Source organism: Coptis chinensis, chromosome 6 (genome assembly GCF_015680905.1).
Source record: "Coptis chinensis isolate HL-2020 chromosome 6, ASM1568090v1, whole genome shotgun sequence".
Lineage (NCBI taxonomy): Eukaryota > Viridiplantae > Streptophyta > Magnoliopsida > Ranunculales > Ranunculaceae > Coptis > Coptis chinensis.
Window position 1 is genome coordinate 56990802 of NC_141461.1, and position 19253 is coordinate 57010054.

The 19253-nt window shown below is 37.9% G+C and overlaps 1 protein-coding gene and 2 long non-coding RNA genes across 4 annotated transcripts; all 3 read left to right on the plus strand.

Annotated features, from left to right (window-relative positions):
• Positions 1-12231: 12231 nt before the first annotated feature.
• On the plus strand, positions 12232-13231 carry LOC147493717 (putative leucine-rich repeat receptor-like serine/threonine-protein kinase At3g14840). The gene is made up of 4 exons (XM_086566742.1): positions 12232-12524; positions 12629-12700; positions 12972-13040; positions 13113-13231. The coding sequence occupies exons 1-4, from the start codon at positions 12427-12429 to the stop codon at positions 13186-13188; spliced, it is 315 nt and encodes a 104-aa protein (XP_086422868.1). The 5' UTR covers positions 12232-12426; the 3' UTR covers positions 13189-13231.
• Positions 13232-13253: 22 nt separating this feature from the next.
• LOC147493718 (uncharacterized) lies at positions 13254-15306 on the plus strand. Its single transcript, XR_015199208.1, has 4 exons — positions 13254-13325; positions 14894-14965; positions 15053-15124; positions 15233-15306. It is a non-coding gene; the product is annotated as an uncharacterized LOC147493718 (long non-coding RNA).
• A 721-nt stretch (positions 15307-16027) lies between these two features.
• Positions 16028-17464, plus strand: LOC147493719 (uncharacterized). 2 transcript variants are annotated; one of them, XR_015198970.1, is made up of 4 exons: positions 16028-16178; positions 16270-16373; positions 16978-17071; positions 17142-17464. It is a non-coding gene; the product is annotated as an uncharacterized LOC147493719 (long non-coding RNA). The 2 variants fall into 2 exon arrangements; XR_015198971.1 differs by having other exon boundaries at positions 16098-16178; positions 16263-16373.
• The last annotated feature ends 1789 nt before the right edge of the window (positions 17465-19253 follow it).

Sequence of the window (19253 nt, forward strand, 5' to 3'; positions counted from 1 at the left end):
TTCTAAGCTAACTATTATTTTCTAACTACCGGCTACCATTAATGAAGAGCTAAGCTTTTGTTTTTATACATTCAGATCCAAAAAACGTGCATGGGCTTGGAGCCATGTTTTGGGCCAGAGAATCAGGCCCAAAACCCAATTCTTTTCAAATTCAAAAGGCCTCTTCAGCTGCAGTTGACTTCCACAGACTTTTCGTCCACTTCTGCTCCTCTGATTGGGTCAAGGCTTGGACCATTGCAAAGCTCTTTCCGCGCCGGTCGTTTTGACATAAGGTAGGCCTCATTCCGAGGTCTGAGTCCAAAGATATGGCATTCGGAAGTTCCGCTGACTTTTGCTCCTTTATTTCGCTAAAGTGGCACATTTTTGCACATAATGGACTTTGAAACCTAAAATGCATAAAACACGTAATCGATTATTAACTCTTACTTTATTATTCACATAATTGGTCTAACAAGATGATTATTAAGGGGTTAAAACTAGTTTTGGGCTCTTATCAAACCACCCCAAACAAAGATTTTGCTTGTCCTCAAGCAAATATGAGAAATTAGAATAAGTGACCAAAAATGGAGTTCTAACTACTCTCGCTTTTACTGAAGCGATTGCATTGACCATATGCAACAAGGCCTTAAACCACTAGGAATTCCCTAGTGGACGAAGTTATAGCCCTCGTGAGAGTTTTCAGTTGAAGGTACTCACAAACTTCATCTATACTACAACGACTAAGAAAATAAAACTATTGTTTCCTTATTCATGCTCAACTATCTATACATCTCTAGCAATTACATAAGAATAACCAGTCAAAACCCTAAGTTAATATATGCATAATAATCAATCATCTACAATACATATATATACAATGAGTAGTACTATCAAATGTTTAAAGGGGTTGTTTTCGAGAACTTCGAATAGCGTCCTTAAGTAGGTTCTCACAATAATAGTCAAGAAACAACACTGATTTTTTTCACTCAAGTTTTCGTTATCTAAAGGTACAGTGGGCACACTTTACCTTACAATCTCCATGACAACAAGGAAGCCGGGTCAATCAAACACATCCGCCACTTACTATCACACTAACCTATTCCTAATCGAGCTAGAGGTCTTTATTAGGTGTTACGGGATTAGGAGATGGTTTAAGAAGGAAGGAAATGGATATTCAAAAGGACAAGTCCGAGATAATAGAGTCTTCAGATTATGTAACTTAGAGAAAACCTTGTTATTTTCTTTTGCTTCTACACTTTGTTTCCATCCTTAGTCAGTATTTTTTTTTTTTCCTGGCTTTTGACTCCTTTTTATTCTATTTTTTGGAGTTTTTATTTTATTTCTATTTTTCTTTTCTTTGGATGGAAACTTCTTTTCTTTATTTTCTCAAGCAAGTAACAATTTTTGTTTTACATGTGGTTTTTCTCTTCTTCTTTCTTCACTCATTCTATTCTCGGACTTATTCTAAATTGGGTAGGTTGATTTATTTTTTTTTTTTTTTTATTTTTTTGTTTTGTAACAGGGTAAAGGAATTGTGGTGTACGGAAGGCTAAAGAAAAGGCTCAGAGTGGTGACTAGCGGAAAATAATTCATAGGTTTGAATTTTGGCTATATCGATCCAAAGAGCGCCTAAATTCTCACTTAGGATATGGTTTAGTGATCAAGCAAGTGGACGTGTGATTTCTCTATCCGGATTTTTTCTCCCTTGTGTCATTTCTCAAATGTTTCGCTTCATATAAGGCTTTAGGCTATATTCTCACAGGATTTGTAGAATAAGTACTCTAGCCTAGATTTTAAACTTCATCGCTAACAATCATAGATACTCATGTAATATATTTATAGATAGATGCAAAGATTATTACCTACGATTAACCTAAGTTTCTAACAATTATTCTGATGCAACAACTATGTGAGACTTCTAGATTGTTAAGAGCATGGAGAAAGAAAACAATACCAATATTCCTAAGTGTATAGCATAAACTTATTTATTTATATTTTTAAATTTTTGAAATTTTAACTAGAAAACAAATGCATATTATATATATCTATATCCTAACAGATGTCTTAATTACACGTGATTCTATGCCCCCAAACAAGAAGCATGCTTTGTCCTCAAAGCATTGTAAATAAAGAGGGTAGGAAAAATACCATTGAAGCGCAAGTGGAAATTCGTAAAACATCTGCAAAACAATGTTAGAACGCACTAATATAGGAAATAAAACCGACGAACTCTATAAGAGTTCCACCCATTATGGGGTTAACCTAATTAAATTGCTTGGGACATAAGCGCATACACAACGTAAACTAAAACTTACCTCCACTCCGTTGTTATTCGTCATCTTCGTCATCCTCTACTTCTATAAAGAAGTGAGGTTCCTTCAGGCCCCGCCATGCTATGATAATTTGCGGGGCTTCACGCCATTTATCATCTATGGTTGCTAACCTATTAAGTGCCACTTGGTCCGATGGGGTGTAGGGTAACCTGGTGAGGTTGTATCCGCCACCCATGCCAAGTCATTGCACGGAAAGATCGAATAATACTATTGGTGGGTCGCGACCGTCTACCTTTAATCCAATCCGCGGAAACGTGTACAAAAAATAGGAAAGAAACATAGCATAATACGTGAAATTAAAACAGGCATAAGAAGGTACTTATGCCTCATGGTATAGGCTCGTGCTAAACTAGACATCAAAGTTCGGGAAGGTCATAGAATCGGCGCCCATTGGCTAAAGCAAGGAAAACGCCGCAAGTGGCGCCATTCACGTAAGAAAAACGCCATTCCCTAAAATGTTTAGCATAATCCAAAACATAACAGTTCCTATGTTCATGGACAGGCTACCAAGCGGCAACGTTATAGTCCCCTTTGGTCCTCAATACGGAAAATGCCCGCCCCATAAGCCTCGCGGCAAAGACTCATAAGTGTAGACATGCATATTATCGAATCTAATAGCACCATGGGTCTTGTATCTCAGCGGGCATAGCAAGTCCAAGAACAAATGCTAGCAAGAACCCGTAATCGCCATGGTTCATCGTTAATGTTGATGGAGAACACTTGTTCTCCGTCCGTCTCTCAAAGAAAATGCAGTTATTATAAAAATAAGATGCAAGTCTTTGGAGAATAAAGTTCACCCGGTCTTACCATAAGAGGTTCCCAGCCAACATATGTGATCACCTCACAAACCAAACCAAGCACCGTCGAAAAGTAGTGCTTTGGAATAGCTCAAAATTACGAATGATCGCTAATGGATACTACGCTAAAAACCGGAAAATTTCTGGTCCAGAAGTCAGCGCTGGCGCCATTAACTTTGCTGGCGCGCTCTTTTGTATTTTTGATTTCCAATAACTTAGCTGGTCGCTTTTGACTTGGTATGCTGGCCTCGACCAAATTTTTCTCGACAGAATTGTAGGGCGCTGAAGGCCAACTCAACTAGCGCTGGCGCCGGCCCGAAGTTGCGATTTTGTGAAAATGGAGACCTAAACGGGAATCGCGGGTGTGAAGGGTGAGTGATGGGGTTTAGGTGTAGTGTGAGTTGTGAGGGTAGTTTGTATCAAGTTTATATAGGTTTAAAGTTGCTAGAATGGATCGGAAAGTTGCCAAAACTAATTACGGCAGCTTCGAAATCCTAAAATTTCCAAACTCGAAAACGGAAACAACTCATATCCTGGATTCTGATTCAAACCCAGTATCTCTTATTTGGATTTTATGATTGAATGTACCTATTTAATCAAGATTTCATCCTACAATGATTCTCAATCATAGATAGGCCTAAACTCCATATTTTCACCTTACTCCGCAAAGAAATTCTAACACTAGGGTTTTTATAAAAATACAACTGACATAATCAAACCACCCCCAAACAAGTTGGGAAGGTGGGGTCAATATGAAACAAGCACACAAACTGAAAATAACCCCTTATATTAAAATTTTCATTCGGAGGTCCTTTCACTTACAAAATTCAAATTACGAGAATAAAAATTACATTACAATAAAACAACAAAAATAAATAAAACAACAACTTATAAAACAAAAATAACTACCACTATCACTCCTTATCCTTCTAAACACCTCGCCATCTGGTGGCGAGGGCCTGACTCGAAAGTGGTGGCTCCGGGCTCCGGAAGGTCCAAAGAAGAAGCCGCCCTTCGCCGACGACGCCATGCCTAGTAGCCGTGGTCCTCGAGGCGAGTCCGATGAGGTGGGAAGCGTGCTAGCATATCTACTCTAAACCGGGCGCTGGCTTCCATCTCAGCCCTCGCCACGCTTCCATCTCTCATCCTCTCCGGGTGCGGATCTCGGTTGTGATGAATGGTCGCCCGTCGAGTCCGGAGGTCGGCACAGAGAGTGTTGAGTGAACGCATGCCCCTATGAAGCATAGCCATGCGCTCAGCATCAGACCAACACCTCTGGAAGGCATCCGTATCAAAGCAAGTCCCATCCTCCTCATCCTCCTCCGAATCATCCCGGCTGTCCTCCAGCCTCCTCTTCATTCCCAGCTCCACCATCCTCTTCATCTCTATCCTCAGCCCTCAACCAGACTTGTTGGACACACTCCCTATAGATACGCGGGTTCTTGTGCAGGGTAATGTAAATCCTCCCGGTCGGAGTTGCCTTCATCTTCAAAGATGATCTTAGTAATAAGCGGGGAGAGGTGCCAAAGACCTTCCGACCCTCGATCATGTTTCGGCCAAAAACTCCGGGATACGAAATCGCTTCCGCTCCCTCGAGTACCCATAACGATGGAGGCAGGTCGACCGATGTCACCGACCTTGACCTTCCCTAGGACATTCCGACCAATCCACCGGGTCAGAGCTACCGGTTGGTCCTCGTGGATGCTCGGCGCACACAATGGGAGTTTGATTGTAACTCCCATTGATGACAAGAACGCCCATCATCAACGGCTCTACCCGTCACAACCGGGGCCTCGTAGAGTGGCCTCAGATGGATTCTAGGCGAATGCCTAGAATCTCAGCCAACAGTCCCGTAGTCAACTCCCTTCTCTTCTTCCTTACCATCACAAAAATCCTACTCTCCTCCAACTCCCTGGTGTTGTAGAACCGTCGGACCAAGTCTTCGTGGTAGAAGTCTTCGGTCGAGTACCACAGACTACTCCAGTCTCTACTAGCCATTTCGTCACCGTAAAACGGCGCGAAATGGTCTGGAGTGAAAACCTGCTCCGGTATGATTCGGCGTTGAGCCATTTAGAGTTTGATTACGGTTTGGGGTTTGTAGAGGTGTGGTAGTTGTGGTTTAACTTGACCGACCTAAAGAAAAAGTGGTGGTGGTGGAGTGGTGGCGGCAAAGAACAAATTTTGAAATTTTGGTCGCTTTTTGTTGGGTTAAATTGGTGGAGTTTGTTTTGATTGGTGTTTGAAGTCGATTTGGGGTTGGGATTTGATTTTTGGCGTGGGTTTATGGTATTTCTTTTTAATTTTGATTTTTCTAGGTTTGGAGGTTGTTAATGGCGGTGGAAGATGGAAAAGATGAACTGTGGCGTGAGAATGTAAGAATGTGAGCCGCTTTCTCCATGGGGCTGGTGGGCTGAAGTTAGGCCCAAGCCCAAAATCGAAATTTTCGATTTTTTTTTTTTTTTTTTTTTTTTCGAATTTCAAATCAAAATTCCCGCTTCGTTACCGGTCCGATTTTTGTGAATGAGATATGGAAATGATCAGGAGAGAATTTCCTATCCAATGATCCATAAAACACTCTATTCCGACTTCGGATGACATATGAGATAGTGGAAAACGCCTCGAAATGCGTGCATGACGTAAGTTATGCGAACGAATGAACTCTAAATTAATAGATCATGTCAATCCGAATCGTAATACATAAAACGGCCTAAGCAACTCTAAAGGGACATAAAACATTTAGTACGGAAACACGAACACCCCACCCCCAAACAAATTTTTTACAAGAATTTTAGAAAATTTGTTTTTAGCACTGGTCTTTTAAAGTCGATTCGAGACTTCCTAGATTACTATTTATTTTATTTTATTTTATTTTATTTTTTTTATATATATATATATATATATATATTTTTTTTGAAGGAAAACAATAAGTAATAAAGACATAATTCACACCATAGAGAAACATGACTCAAAAAATCCGAGAAAACATGCAAGAGTGGAAAACGTGAACTATGTGAACCGTGGACTTAGGATCCGTACTTACAGCCACACACTCCATAGGGAGGGCCCGGTTACCTTAATGGTGCACTCACCAATATATTGGAATGAAAGGAAATGCACCAACACAGAAATTTGAGTCGTTTATAGTCGATACTCAAGACTTTATCTAAAAAACATATGTATGAACATGCAGTTGATCATATATCAACAACCAAATAGTTGTGGATCATTCCATAAATAAATATCAGAGGAAACATATCCAAACACAATGAAACACCAAGATTTCCTACGACACAGCCTAGTGGAATCCAAACGAAGTCGGATAACCCTATTGTGTAACCTATCATGCACCTTCTTTTTCATTTTTGAATGAGTGGGTGTACTAGTAAATAAGTGTGGAAAAGTGAATGGTTGTGAAGGATATGGTGGATATGGATAAGTTTTAGAAAGGCAGCCTGTACACAATGAGGTTGTTGGTTTAGCACCGAACTCATTCATTGTGTGTGTAGGGACTGCCTCAATTCTGAAAATGAAGGTGTCACAAAGTTTATCCTTCAAGTATCCTGTTTGCTAGGAGGATTTAAAAATTATAGAGCATGTAAGAAACAACAGGATCGAAAGTGCAAACTCGGGTTCCTTTGAAAGGGTGGAAGGAGGGGCATCGAGGTGGTTGTTGTGCAAGTTAGTTCTTGATAGGGTGAATTGTCACCTACTCGAAGAAACTCATCAAATTCCTCATCTAGATTGGTCATATCCACATTACTATGGTAGTCCTCTACATCTTTTGAGAAAGTCATCTATCCCGGCCCCTCATCAATAATATGTGTATCGACTAGTGTAAGAATGAAAATGTTGAGTCCGACTTTCCAAAGGAAAGAATTTTGGGCATATGATCATCATGGAACGGTTGTTGAAATAATCTCGAAAGCAAAGCTCTCGATCATGCTAACCTCTCCATCCATAGATCTAATCGGGTAATCGCGGTCCTTGTTTTAAAACATTGACTTCAACAGCAAGATGGCCAAAAGACATGGACATTGAACCATCACGGCAATTAATGAGCGCATTGGCAGTTGCCAAGAAAGGACGCCCTAAAATAATCGGACAGAGTCGTTAGCTTAATTTCTCAGATCGAGGACTACAAAATCAGCCGGATAGTAGAAATCCCGCGACTTTTACAAGCACATTTTCGACTACACCCTTAGGGTACTTAATAGACCGATCGCCTAATTGCAACGCCATTTTAGTGGGTTGCATTTTGTCTAGACCTATTTGTCTATACAAATAAAATGGGAGTAAGTTAACACTAGCCCCCGTGTCTAATAACGCGGTGGTCGATAGGAATCTCCTAAGGTGCATCAGACAAGAGGGATCGACCAGTGGTCCTTGTACTTAACAATTCCATTATGTTCAGATAAGGTTGGGAATTGTTTCCGTAAAAAGGCGCCTTTTGGTATATTTGTCTTACGCCTAGTAGTACACAATTCCTTAAGAAACTTAGCATGGTGTGGTAGCTTTTTATAGCTTCGAGGAAAGGAAGGTTTATAGTTAGATTCTTGAAAACATCCCTAATCTCCTCGTGAATTTGTATCTCTAGTTAACATGGCTAATTTTTGTGGAAACGGTGGTTTCACGATATTTAGCAATGGTATCACCGGATGTTTAACCGTGGCTTTTGTTTCTTAAGTTGGGTTGTAATCTGGGACCTCTACGCTGGTAGGCTCTTCAGTTTCTATTTCGTATCTAGTAATATAGCAGGTGTAGGGCTATCTTGGTGGGGTAACTATAGGCATAGTTACTTTTGTTATCAACCACTCGCTTTAACGGAGAGTGGTGATGGCATTTATCTCACCTACATTTTCATATTCATTACTAGTATTATCGGTGACCTCAAAGGTCGTGGTTTGTTGTTTTAGGATTAGGTATTGCGTTACTCGAAACACACCTTTGGGTTGGGCTTTATCTTGAGCCAACCGTTGGGTTAAATTATTTACGGATTGTAGAAGTTGTTGGTTGGATTGAGCCATGGTTTGGAAAAGTTTTTGGCTCACTTGTATAAAGGTGTCAAGACGATCCCCGTGTGGGTGTAGTGGTCACGGGTGGTGTGGATCGAACTATTTCCGTGAATTATTTATTGGTGGATTTTGATAGTTATTATTTTACGAACGATACCTCTATTAGTATTATAATTATTATAATTACCTTGACCTTGTGCTTGACCTTGTCGAGGTTGCACTTGGTTGTTATAATTATTAAAATTACCCCGACTCGCCCTTGTCGTGAGTGGGGCTTGGTTAAAGCTTTGCGTGAGGCCTAACATATTGATTATTGTACCCCTCGAGGTGTGACGCTTTGGTTATTCCGCCAACCGTTGGGATTTTGTCTCCAAGGGCGTTAGGTTCACTATTAATGGAACAAGCCTGTTCATAGGCTATAGGACAGTGGGAATCGGGATGCTCAGGACTCCAACAGAAACTACATGGATTTGAATTTACATTCATAACGGGGATTGGCTTTTGTTGTACAGATATGGCATCTACCTTTTTAGTGAGGGATTCAATTAGAGTTTTAAGCTCAGGATCTGATTTAACCTCAAACATACTGGTAGTCTTAACTGTGGAAGAAGAACTAGCGGAGCGGGGGATATCATCACTACCCCCCCAGTTGTTATTTCGCTTAGTTTGATCCTCTAAAAATTTATAAGCCTCCGAGGCTCCTTTACTTAAGAAACTACCCCCATTCATTATGTCAAGGACTTCTTTATGGTGATGTTGAAGTCCTTTGAAAAAGGCAATTTAACTAACGGTCTTTTGCTAAGTTATGGTGTGGACACTCTATAAGCAGATCGGTGAAACGATTCCAAGCCTCTGAAAATGATTCATGAGGATTTTGTCGAAAAGAAATGAATCTTGGAAAGCATCTCATCCGCCTTTAGGGGGGTAAAAATGTTCCATAAACAATTGAACAAGTTTAGCCCACGAGTCCACGTAATTAGGCTTTGGCAAAGTTAACCAAGACGCCTTTATCGGGCTAAGGTGAAAGGGAATACCCCTTAATTTAATTTGTTCCAACCAACCGTAGGATGGTGGAATGTTGTTAGGACTTGTTCAATCCTACGATGTCTTTGGTAAGGTTTTTCATGGTCTAAACCATGAAAAACGGGTAACAAATTAAAAATATTTGGAGGATTCTCAAATCCCCTCACTGGGTTTGCTAGAACGATGCAAGATTTGGGGCTATCGCCAAGGCTTTGTAGAAGTCCGAGAGAGGAGTCTCTCTTTCTTCCCCCATTATCTCAGGTGGTGTGTGTGGAATAGTAGCTAGAGGTGTAGTGTGTGGTATACTAGATAGACTTGATTGTTGATGTTGTTGTGTATTTACGTTCGGTGTTTTTGTTCGCCGGACCTTAATCTCATGCAAGACTAAGTCGAGCTTAACTACACATGCAACACTCCAAACAATTCTGATATACTAGTATAAACCTCTAACAGAGATGCGAGGTGTGGAAGAAAGGAATACCTGATTCGGCCTTGCTTCGCTTTATGAATAGCGTCTTGTGTACGCGTGTCAGTGTTTATATACGAGAATAGAACACTGAAAAACTTGACAACCTTGAAGTTCAAACAAACCGTGGAAACCGTAAATTTCAGGGCGGCGCTGGGGCATTTCTTCTATCTCTGTATGCCGGGGCCAGAGTAAATTCAAATTCCAAGAACTTAGCTGGTCGCTCTTTTTTGCTGGCCAGTTGTAAACGAGTTCCAAGAAGATAGCTGGTCGCTCTCTTTTGCTTGGCGGGGCTTCGGTGTATTTCCTCGAATTTTTCCAAAACTGAAACGGCAACCACAAAGATGAATCAAACAAGGGTGGGTGGGTTTAATGGGACTTAAAAATTACTAATTCTATTATGAAAACAATGCAAAAGTGCAACTAAGATAAGATGGCGCCATTTGATAAATGTAAAATGAATAATTTACTTACTTTAAATGAGCGATGAATTCTCAACGTAAGTAAACTATAACTATTTTGATGCTATCTTGTTTATCAAAGAATTCTACTCTCAATCCTATGAGATATAGTGGAGTAGATAAGTTCGCTCCACTCCTAGTGCTCTAGCATGGATGTTTTCTAATCTAACTAGTCGCTTTTAAGTCTATGAGAGTTTTACGAAGGGAATTATACTACGATGCAACTACCCACAAGATGCAACTAGTCGGTTATCGTAATACTAAGGGAATGCTACGTTGATTCTATGATAAGGAGTTGAGGGGATTGATTCCACCATAACTCAACTTAATCCACTAACGATTTAATCGTCAGAATCCGAATTGAATCGCCCGTAACAATTGGTTATTCCTAATCCCTAATTATACATGGCATTTCTACCAATTCATAACTAGCATGTGAACAATTAAACCCATTCTCATGGTGAACTAATCATTTCTAGAGTGGAATAGAAAATACGGCGATTCTAACGATAATCGAATCAAGCTTTCATCAAGGCTTCACAACCCCCTCTAATGGAGGTTTAGCCTTGAATCATTCATAATCATTTCCATTTATATTAAAACTAAACATAATATAAGGCATTGAAATTTATTTAATTAAACAATAATGAAATCTAATTTAATGACTAAATTGAACTAAGGACATGAATTGAAATTAGATCTAGAATTGGAATTGACAAAATCGAAATGGATAAAGAATACTACTTTATTGATCTAATCAAATGAAGAACAAGATTCAAGGTTTAATCTAATGAAATGAATTAGATATTGAAACTATACTTAATCAAAACAATTAAATAAAACTAGATCTAGAAGCTATTTTAATGGCTACTTTCTATTCTAAGCTAACTATTATTTTCTAACTACCGGCTACCATTAATGAAGAGCTAAGCTTTTGTTTTTATACATTCAGATCCAAAAAACGTGCATGGGCTTGGAGCCATGTTTTGGGCCAGAGAATCAGGCCCAAAACCCAATTCTTTCAGTCCAAAAAGGCCTCTTCAGCTGCAGTTGACTTCCACAGACTTTTCGTCCACTTCTGCTCCTCTGATTGGGTCAAGGCTTGGACCATTGCAAAGCTCTTTCCGCGCCGGTCGTTTTGACATAAGGTAGGCCTCATTCCGAGGTCTGAGTCCAAAGATATGGCATTCGAAGTTCCGGCTGACTTTTGCTCCTTTATTTCGCTAAAGTGGCACATTTTTGCACATAATGGACTTTGAAACCTAAAATGCATAAAAACACGTAATCAGTATTAACTCTTACTTATTATTCACATAATTGGTCTAACAGTATGATTATTAAGGGGTTAAAACTACAGTTTTGGGCTCTTATCAATGTTCATTGTTCTGACTTTCACTGGAGAATTCAAATCTGATGCTCAAGTTATACCAGATGATGAATGTGAGTTTTATGTTTATCTATTAATTTGAAGTTCATTACGTTTCCACTCGGCCATTTCTTTCAGTTTTTTGGCAAAATTATATATTCCATTTAACTCTGTTTTGCCTTTGCTCTAGCTTGCACCTATTTTGACTTGCTAGCTTTGAAATTCCGTTGACTTGCTCCTTGAAAACTTGTATAGGCATTTCCAACAATAAGAACATGAATCTGTCATGTTACTCAAAAAGCAACATAGAATTATTTGCCGACTGATTTTATGAGTTATACACTCAAGTTTTTGTTTCTTATTATGAACTTAAAGCCAGTAATTTCATCACTGAAGAATTACTGTACATTTTTTAAGCATGTTCACGTACGTGCTGCTTTTCATTTTTTCCGTTTTGTGTCATGAAATGGATTTATAAATTGCTTTCCTATTTTTATGTTATGAATTGCACCGTCAATTTACTCTGTTATCAACAAAACCAAATATATATATTGTTATCTTAAGCAATATACTAGGCACTTAGCAGATATACAATCAAATTTGAAAAATTTTGTACACGTTTTGAAGAATCTTTTTATGAAATAAAAGTGTTGTTATCGTCTGGTCACAATCGATTTAATAAAGACTGTATTAATGTAACAAGGGTTTACCGAAAACGATGACGTGGAATGCATTCTTGCGTTCTCTTTCTCCTTGCAGTTGTTTTTTTTTTTTTTTTTTTTCATTGAGTAAGAATATACATTCAAACATGTGTAAACGGTAAACCACTAACTAAAACATTGCATTGTTTCTAAATTTTTTTTTCGTAATTAGTAATTTGGGTATTAACTTACTTTTGCACAGTACAAACGCTTCGACAAATATACACAAAATTGGGAATCAGGCAGTGGAATGTGAACCCGTTATCGTGCATAGCTCAAACTTTTTTTATGGCCACACCAGGCTTGATAACAGACGAGTCTGCCTTGAGCGATGTCACCTGTGATTGTAATTTCAACGCCTCCACCATTTGCCATGTCACCAACATGTAAGCCATTTTCTTAATTTTCACAGAGATCAAATGGTTATATAGCATTTTCAATTGCTACATATAATGTTTTATAATTTTAATAGTGTTGTTTTCAATTTCAGTAAGCTCCAGACTTTGAACTTAGTGGGAGAATTACCAGATGACTTCGCCAACCTCCCTTTTTTTAGCGAAATGTAAGCCAGGATCGTTTTTCCCATTTGAGTCGACTTTCCATATTAGGTTTGTGCTATTGGTCAAGACTCAAGAGTGAAGACCCATGATTTGGTAGGCCAATTGGGCTAAACTATACCAGGCCCAGACCCAATAAGAGATTCGAGTTCCATGGGCCTCACTGTATTTGGCCCAACAAGTACTGCACACTCTTATAGCATTTGAGAATTTTGATCATCTTTGCCGAAAGAGAAGTTGGGTTTTGATTTTTCTTTGTTTTTTTCCCTCGTGCAGAACCCTGACTCGAAACTTTTTGACTGGGTCTATTCCAAAAAGTTGGGCTTCACTTCGTCTCGTCACTTTGTAAGTTTTGTTAGAGTTGTGCACATTTATTTAACTATATTATATTACTGAAATAAGCATCTATATTATCAGGTCTTTGGTAGGAAACCTTATAGGTGGAACCATTCCAATAGAAATCGGCAATATCTCTACTCTGGAAGAACTGTAAGATGTTACCCTGAACTATCAATTGTTAAATGCCATTTTTACTAACCCAACTTAAATTATATGCAGGCTCTTGCAACACAATAATCTTCCAGGAACCATTCCTGGAGAGCTTGGAAAGTTGCGTGGACTGAAAGTAGTGTAAGACAACTTTTTCTTATTTTGCTTTCCACTATGATTATATATAGTTGTCTTTCATTCGAAACACCCTAATGTATCACACAGTAATGGGCTTGAATGAAACCTTCATTCGATTTTCGGCTTGCATAATAGGGTCATGTTAAGTGGTTGTTTCATTATTAATTTAAAGTAATGGAATGGAAATGTACTAAAATTGACTATGCCACCAACACCATCATGTAGGAACCGTTATTTCAGAATGTAAATTTCTACAAACCGTGAAAACCATGCGCAACGAAATTAATGGGTTCTCACGATTTTGATTGGAAAACATACCTGTAGATCAGCTATGATAACTCTGAGAATCCAATAGCTATGAAATCAACAACCTCTTGATCTTCTGTTGTATTCCTCTCAATAGATTGGATGTTGTGTGGGCAACGATCTACCAACCCCCTTCTTTCTCTCTTGGCCTATCTCACTCACAAAGCTAGAAACGAATTCAGATCTACTATTCTTGCCTCTCTTTTTCAACCAATGAATAGTGAATTCGGCCAGGAGAGAAGGGTTTGTTTTTATAGCCTACAACAGGGACCGTGAGGAGAAATTAGGGTTGGGCCTCCGGACAGGCTTAGGCTTCCCATGTTTGCCCAGAACACACAGCCTAAGTCCGTCAACAAATGGCTTATTCCACTAAAGGCCATTGTTGCACTACCGCCCTAATCCCAAATTACGTGTTATGCTTATGGGCTCCATATTATATGCTTGTTGATCTCCCTGTGTTTAAGATATCGAATGCCCGTTGATTAAGTCAAGTTACTGACAACTACATCAATCAACTTCTTATGTCCTTGAGTAGTACCACTCAACCTCATTGTCATGTCGAAATAAATCCACCTGTAGGGTTTACATGACAATCCTTATGAGCTCCTCAAGGGGCCATCATCAACCCGACTTCCTGCGGTTCACGGATTCCTTCTATAATCAACAGCACACCTTACATACAATGTCATTACCCAATCCATCGAGTTTGTTGATTCACTAATGAATCTCACTCATTGATGATTTAAAGCAATGTACAATGTACATAAGTGCCCGTTATTATATCCGGATTAAGAGGACAAGCATCCATAATAACAAAGGTGTTTGTTCTCTAATATAGTCAGTATAAAGAGAAATAACCTCACTTGGTCATGTTCAATACACACAAAGTGTACTAGTGTAATCCTATAGTCAAGATAGACTAATGCCAAATTATACTACAACCTTACCAATGGTTTGTCCAAATCCATCTAGGTTGTGAACGTTTACTTATACTTTATAAGGTACTGATGATATGATCTTCTGTGTGTCACCACACACCATATCATCTACAACATAAGTATTAGACACATGCATATAACTAATAACATATATAATATGCATACCATTTGCCCATATGATTCTCATTGAAAATATAAAAAATTAGAGTTAATACAGAAGTAATGATTTTAGTATATAACCCTATGACATCACTAGTACTACTTCTGTTGTGAGTCATGAATTAATTCATATTGAGGAACTAGACTGTTGTTATTTTACTTGTGCAGCCGTCTTTCTGGAAACAACTTCACATGAAGGTTGCCGAAAACTTTTGCCAACCTGAAAATTTTAAAGGACTTGTAAGTTGGTTAATATTACTAAATTAAGTTGCAGTCCATTTTAAGTGATGAAATGATGAATGTCTGAAATTCAGTCACTAATTGTAGTAGGATAGGTGGCTCTGGTATCACTGGGAGAACACCCGGTTTCATTGGAGAGTGGACAGGACTCAGAACGCTGTGAGTACTGAACGACTGACTTTATCAATATATGTTGTATCTCTTATTTTTGCTTTTAGAAATGTTGCAAAATTTAATAACAATTATGTGGCCCCTGGACCAATGCAGAGATATGCAAGGAACAAATATAGAGGGTCCTATTCCTTCTAACATTTTTCTCTTGAGAAACCTAAAAGAACTGTAAGGCCTTTTGCCACTATATGATTGTTTTTGTGATCTTTTTAACTGATATTAGGATTGTAATTTAGAAAGGTGGTCTAAGTTATTTGATCAAACAATTTTTTTTTAGGAGGATATCTGACCCGAATGTATCGAGTATGAATTTTCCTTATCTGCAAAAGCTGACAAAACTGGAAGAATTGTAAGTTTAGTTGTGGATATACTTCTTGTGTAGTCTTACTATTAGTTACTCGTAAAGGAGTAAGTTTCTCTTTTTTGCACAGGGTTTTAAGAAGTCGCTCACCATTGGCCCAATCCCTAGATACATTGGAGAAAAAATGCCAAAAATTAAGACACTGTAAGTTTCTCTGTGTTTTGCTAGTGTAGGTTTATGTTAGTTATTATTTTTTCCCCAAGGTTTTTTTGTTGTGTGTATATCCTTTTTATTACTGCTAATGGATTTTGACTTTGTGGATTCATGTCATTCAAATGAGTGATCCATAGATGTTCATTGTTCATTGTTCATTGTAGATTCATGTCATGTCATTCAGAACAATGTGGTTTTTTTGTTGTGTGTCTATCTTTGTTGTAGTTTCTAAGTTGTGAATCTAGAGCTCAAAAATAATAATGCCTCAAAGACTTGGGATTGCACAATCAACTTCACAACTTTAGTATATAATTAAGATAAGAAATGATTCAAGTGTGGGTAAGATTTCATTTTACAGTTTTTGTTACATTTGTTATTATATTTCAATAAAAACACTAAGAATCTCGTATGTTATTTAGATGTTTTCATTGTTTCATGTTTCTTAAATTTTCACGCCTATGCAAGGGAAAAAATAAGGAAATGTTCAATCTCTTCTAAATGGCACTTAAAGCTTTAACGTCTCTTTATGTAAGTATTAACTTGCATTGGCATGTGTTTGTGGAATATTTCTGCCTTGCAGCTTAATTAGTTTTTACTTATTGCATTTGTGAGGTAATAGTTTTGCATGTCATCTATCTTGGTGAGCAATTGTTTGCGTGGATGTTTGGAAAGCTCAACTACCCATGATAGTCATGGCCAACAATTTTTACTCATTTTGTTTAGGTATGACTATGATACTATTGTTTTCCTTTCTCCTATATAATTACAGAGCTTTTACTGTTAGTATGGGCTTGGTGTTTTGTTTCTTCGTCATGGCTTGGTCTGTTTTTTTCAAGAGGACCTTATCACAAGGTAGTTTGATCCTAATTTCCCTGAGATGAACATTAGAAAAACAACTTCACAATTTTTACGCTGTAAGTTCTGCACTAGCACTTCTTAATCTTTCATGGTTGGTGATGAACATTAGAAAAACGTCTTTGTTTTCAACAAATAAGGAACATATAATTTTGCTTGATTTTCTTCCATTGGATAGTCTGACTGTTTGTTTTAAAAGCAAAGTTATTGGTTTGACTTTAAAGAACTCAAGGAGTCTCTTTCATTGATGTGACCCACTGCATACTATAATCCAAACTGGTTGTCTGTCTTAAGTTTTTATATTGGGTTCAACTAAAGATTCCCTACTGAAAATACACTTCCAATTTATTCATTCAGTTGTTCACATTTAGTCTTTTTTTTTATCAATGAGTAGGCATTAATGGGCTTGTTACTTGAGGTTTCTTTTGTGATCAAAATACTTATTGGTGATTTGGTGTTTGATTGCAAGTAGGAATCAAATGCAAGGACTGATTTGGGAGCAGTTTTTGGTTTGCAATTCATCAACATAATGAACTATGTTTCAGGCACTTAGTGGCTGCCACAAGGTTATCTAACAACACTAATTTCAGTGCAATTTTTGGGTTACAATTTTGATTCATACTAACTTTGTTTCAGGCACCTTGTGGTCGGTCCACAAAGCACATAAAAATCAGCCAAAGATATCGCATAGCAGCAAGAAGACTTCCACCTCGGATAGATGTCAAAGCTCGTAGTTTGTTCGGTGTCTCTAAGAACGTCTTTCGAACTATGATGAAGACTAATCACGAGTGTTTGACGTGAATGTGATTTGGTCACAATTTTTCTTAATCTATTCATTTGTTTATTATTAAGTACTTATTGATTACCCAAGTCTTATGTCTATTTTTGCTACTGGAATGTTCAATGGAGTTAGCATTTATGAATTCTATTTGAATTTAATGGATTATATTTCAGGTGTATATTTGTTGGGCAGGTCCAATTCAATGTGAAATGTCTGTTTTCAATTATATATAGGTTTTTTTTTTAAAAAAAAAATTATAACATTTATCACGGTTTTGCCAGAACTGTCACAAAAGATACGTTTTTTTTGTGACGGTTTTTGAGCAATTGTTACCATTTTTTTTTATGGTTTTATGACCGTTAAAAAGGATGAATGCATAACCGTTTATTTAAAATCATCACAAATGATATGATTTGTTGTGACGGTTTTTGAGCAGTTGTTACTGTTTTTTATGGTAGAGGGAGGCTAGTCTGGAACAAATATTTGTGACGGTTTTAGGAAAAAAATAAATAACTCTCACTCCGTCACGGTTTTGGAAAAAAAACAGTGACAAAAGACTTTTTGTGACTGTTTTTAACAGTGATATAAAGCATTTTTTCTTGTAGTGATATCGATCCAAAGAGGGCCTAAATTCTCGCTTAAGATATGGCATAGTGATCAAGCAAGTGGACGTGCGATTTCTCTATTCAGAATTTACTTCTCCCTTGTGTCATTTCTCAAATATTTCACTCATATAAGGTTTTAAGCTATACTCTCACAGGATTTGTAGAATAATGTATACTAGCCTAGATTTCATAAACTTATTGCCAATACAAACATAGATACTCATGCAATATATTTATAGAAAGATGCAAAGATTATTACCTACATATTAACCTAAGTTTCTAAAAACTATTCTAATGCAAAAGCTAACGTGAAACTTTTAGATTATTAAGAGCATAGAGAAAGAAAACAATACCAATATTCCTAAGTGTATAGCATAACTTTTTATTTATATTTTTGATTTTTGATTTTTTTACTAGAAAATAAGTGCATATTATACATATATGTATCCTAACAGGTGCCTTAAATTACGCGTGTTTCTATGCCACCCCCAAACAAAAGCATGCTTTGTCGTCAAAGTATTGAAATAAAAAGAGTAGGAAAATACCATGGAAATGCGTGAAATTTTGGAACATCTACAAAACAAAGTTAAAACATACTAATATAGATAAATAAAAATAGATGTAACTCTATATGAGTTCCACCCATTATGGGGTAACAAAGAAGTAAATTGCTTGGGACATTAGCAGACACGAACAAAAATAAAAACTTGCCTCCTATCCAGCATTTAGGCGTCATCATCCTCGTCTACATAGAAACGAGGTTCTTTTGCATTCTGCCACGCCATGATAACTTGCCAAGCCTCTCTCCATGTATCAGCAACTCATGCTAACCTGTTAAGTGTTACTAGGTCTGATCGGGTGTAAGGAGCAACCCATTGAGGTTGTACCCTCCATCCCAACCAAGTCATAACACGAAACGAACGAACAATGCAATTGGTGGGTCTCATAATTTCAACCCCAACCCAATCCGTGTAGTGGGTACAGAAATAAGGGAAAAAATAGCACATGATATGACAAACCAAAACAAGCATAAGAAGGTACTTATGCCTCATACTATGGCCTCTAGCTAGACTAGCCACTAAAACCTTGGGAATGTCATATAGGAGACGTCCCTCAGCTAAAGCGAGGAAAACATCATCAGCGGTACTATGCGCAGAAGTAAACTGCCAATCCCCTAAAATATTCATCATAATGAAAAACATGGTAAGGCCTCCATTCAGGGACAGGCTACCAAGGGCTATGTTATACTGCCATCGGTCTATTACACGAAAAACCCCTCCCCCATAAGTCTCATGAAAGTACTCATAGTGATAAAGGTATGCATTTTTAGTCAGATATCCCCATGAGTTTGTAGGAACAGGC

What these genes read in the sequence shown, in the direction of transcription:
- LOC147493717 (XM_086566742.1), top strand. Translation starts at nt 12,427, where the DNA reads ATGGCCACACCAGGCTTGATAACAGACGAGTCTGCCTTGAGCGATGTC. An exon ending in ATTTGCCATGTCACCAACAT is followed by an intron (nt 12,525 to 12,628) that starts GTAAGCCATTTT and finishes TTTCAATTTCAG; the next exon opens with TAAGCTCCAGACTTTGAACT. An exon ending in TCACTTCGTCTCGTCACTTT is followed by an intron (nt 13,041 to 13,112) that starts GTAAGTTTTGTT and finishes CTATATTATCAG; the next exon opens with GTCTTTGGTAGGAAACCTTA.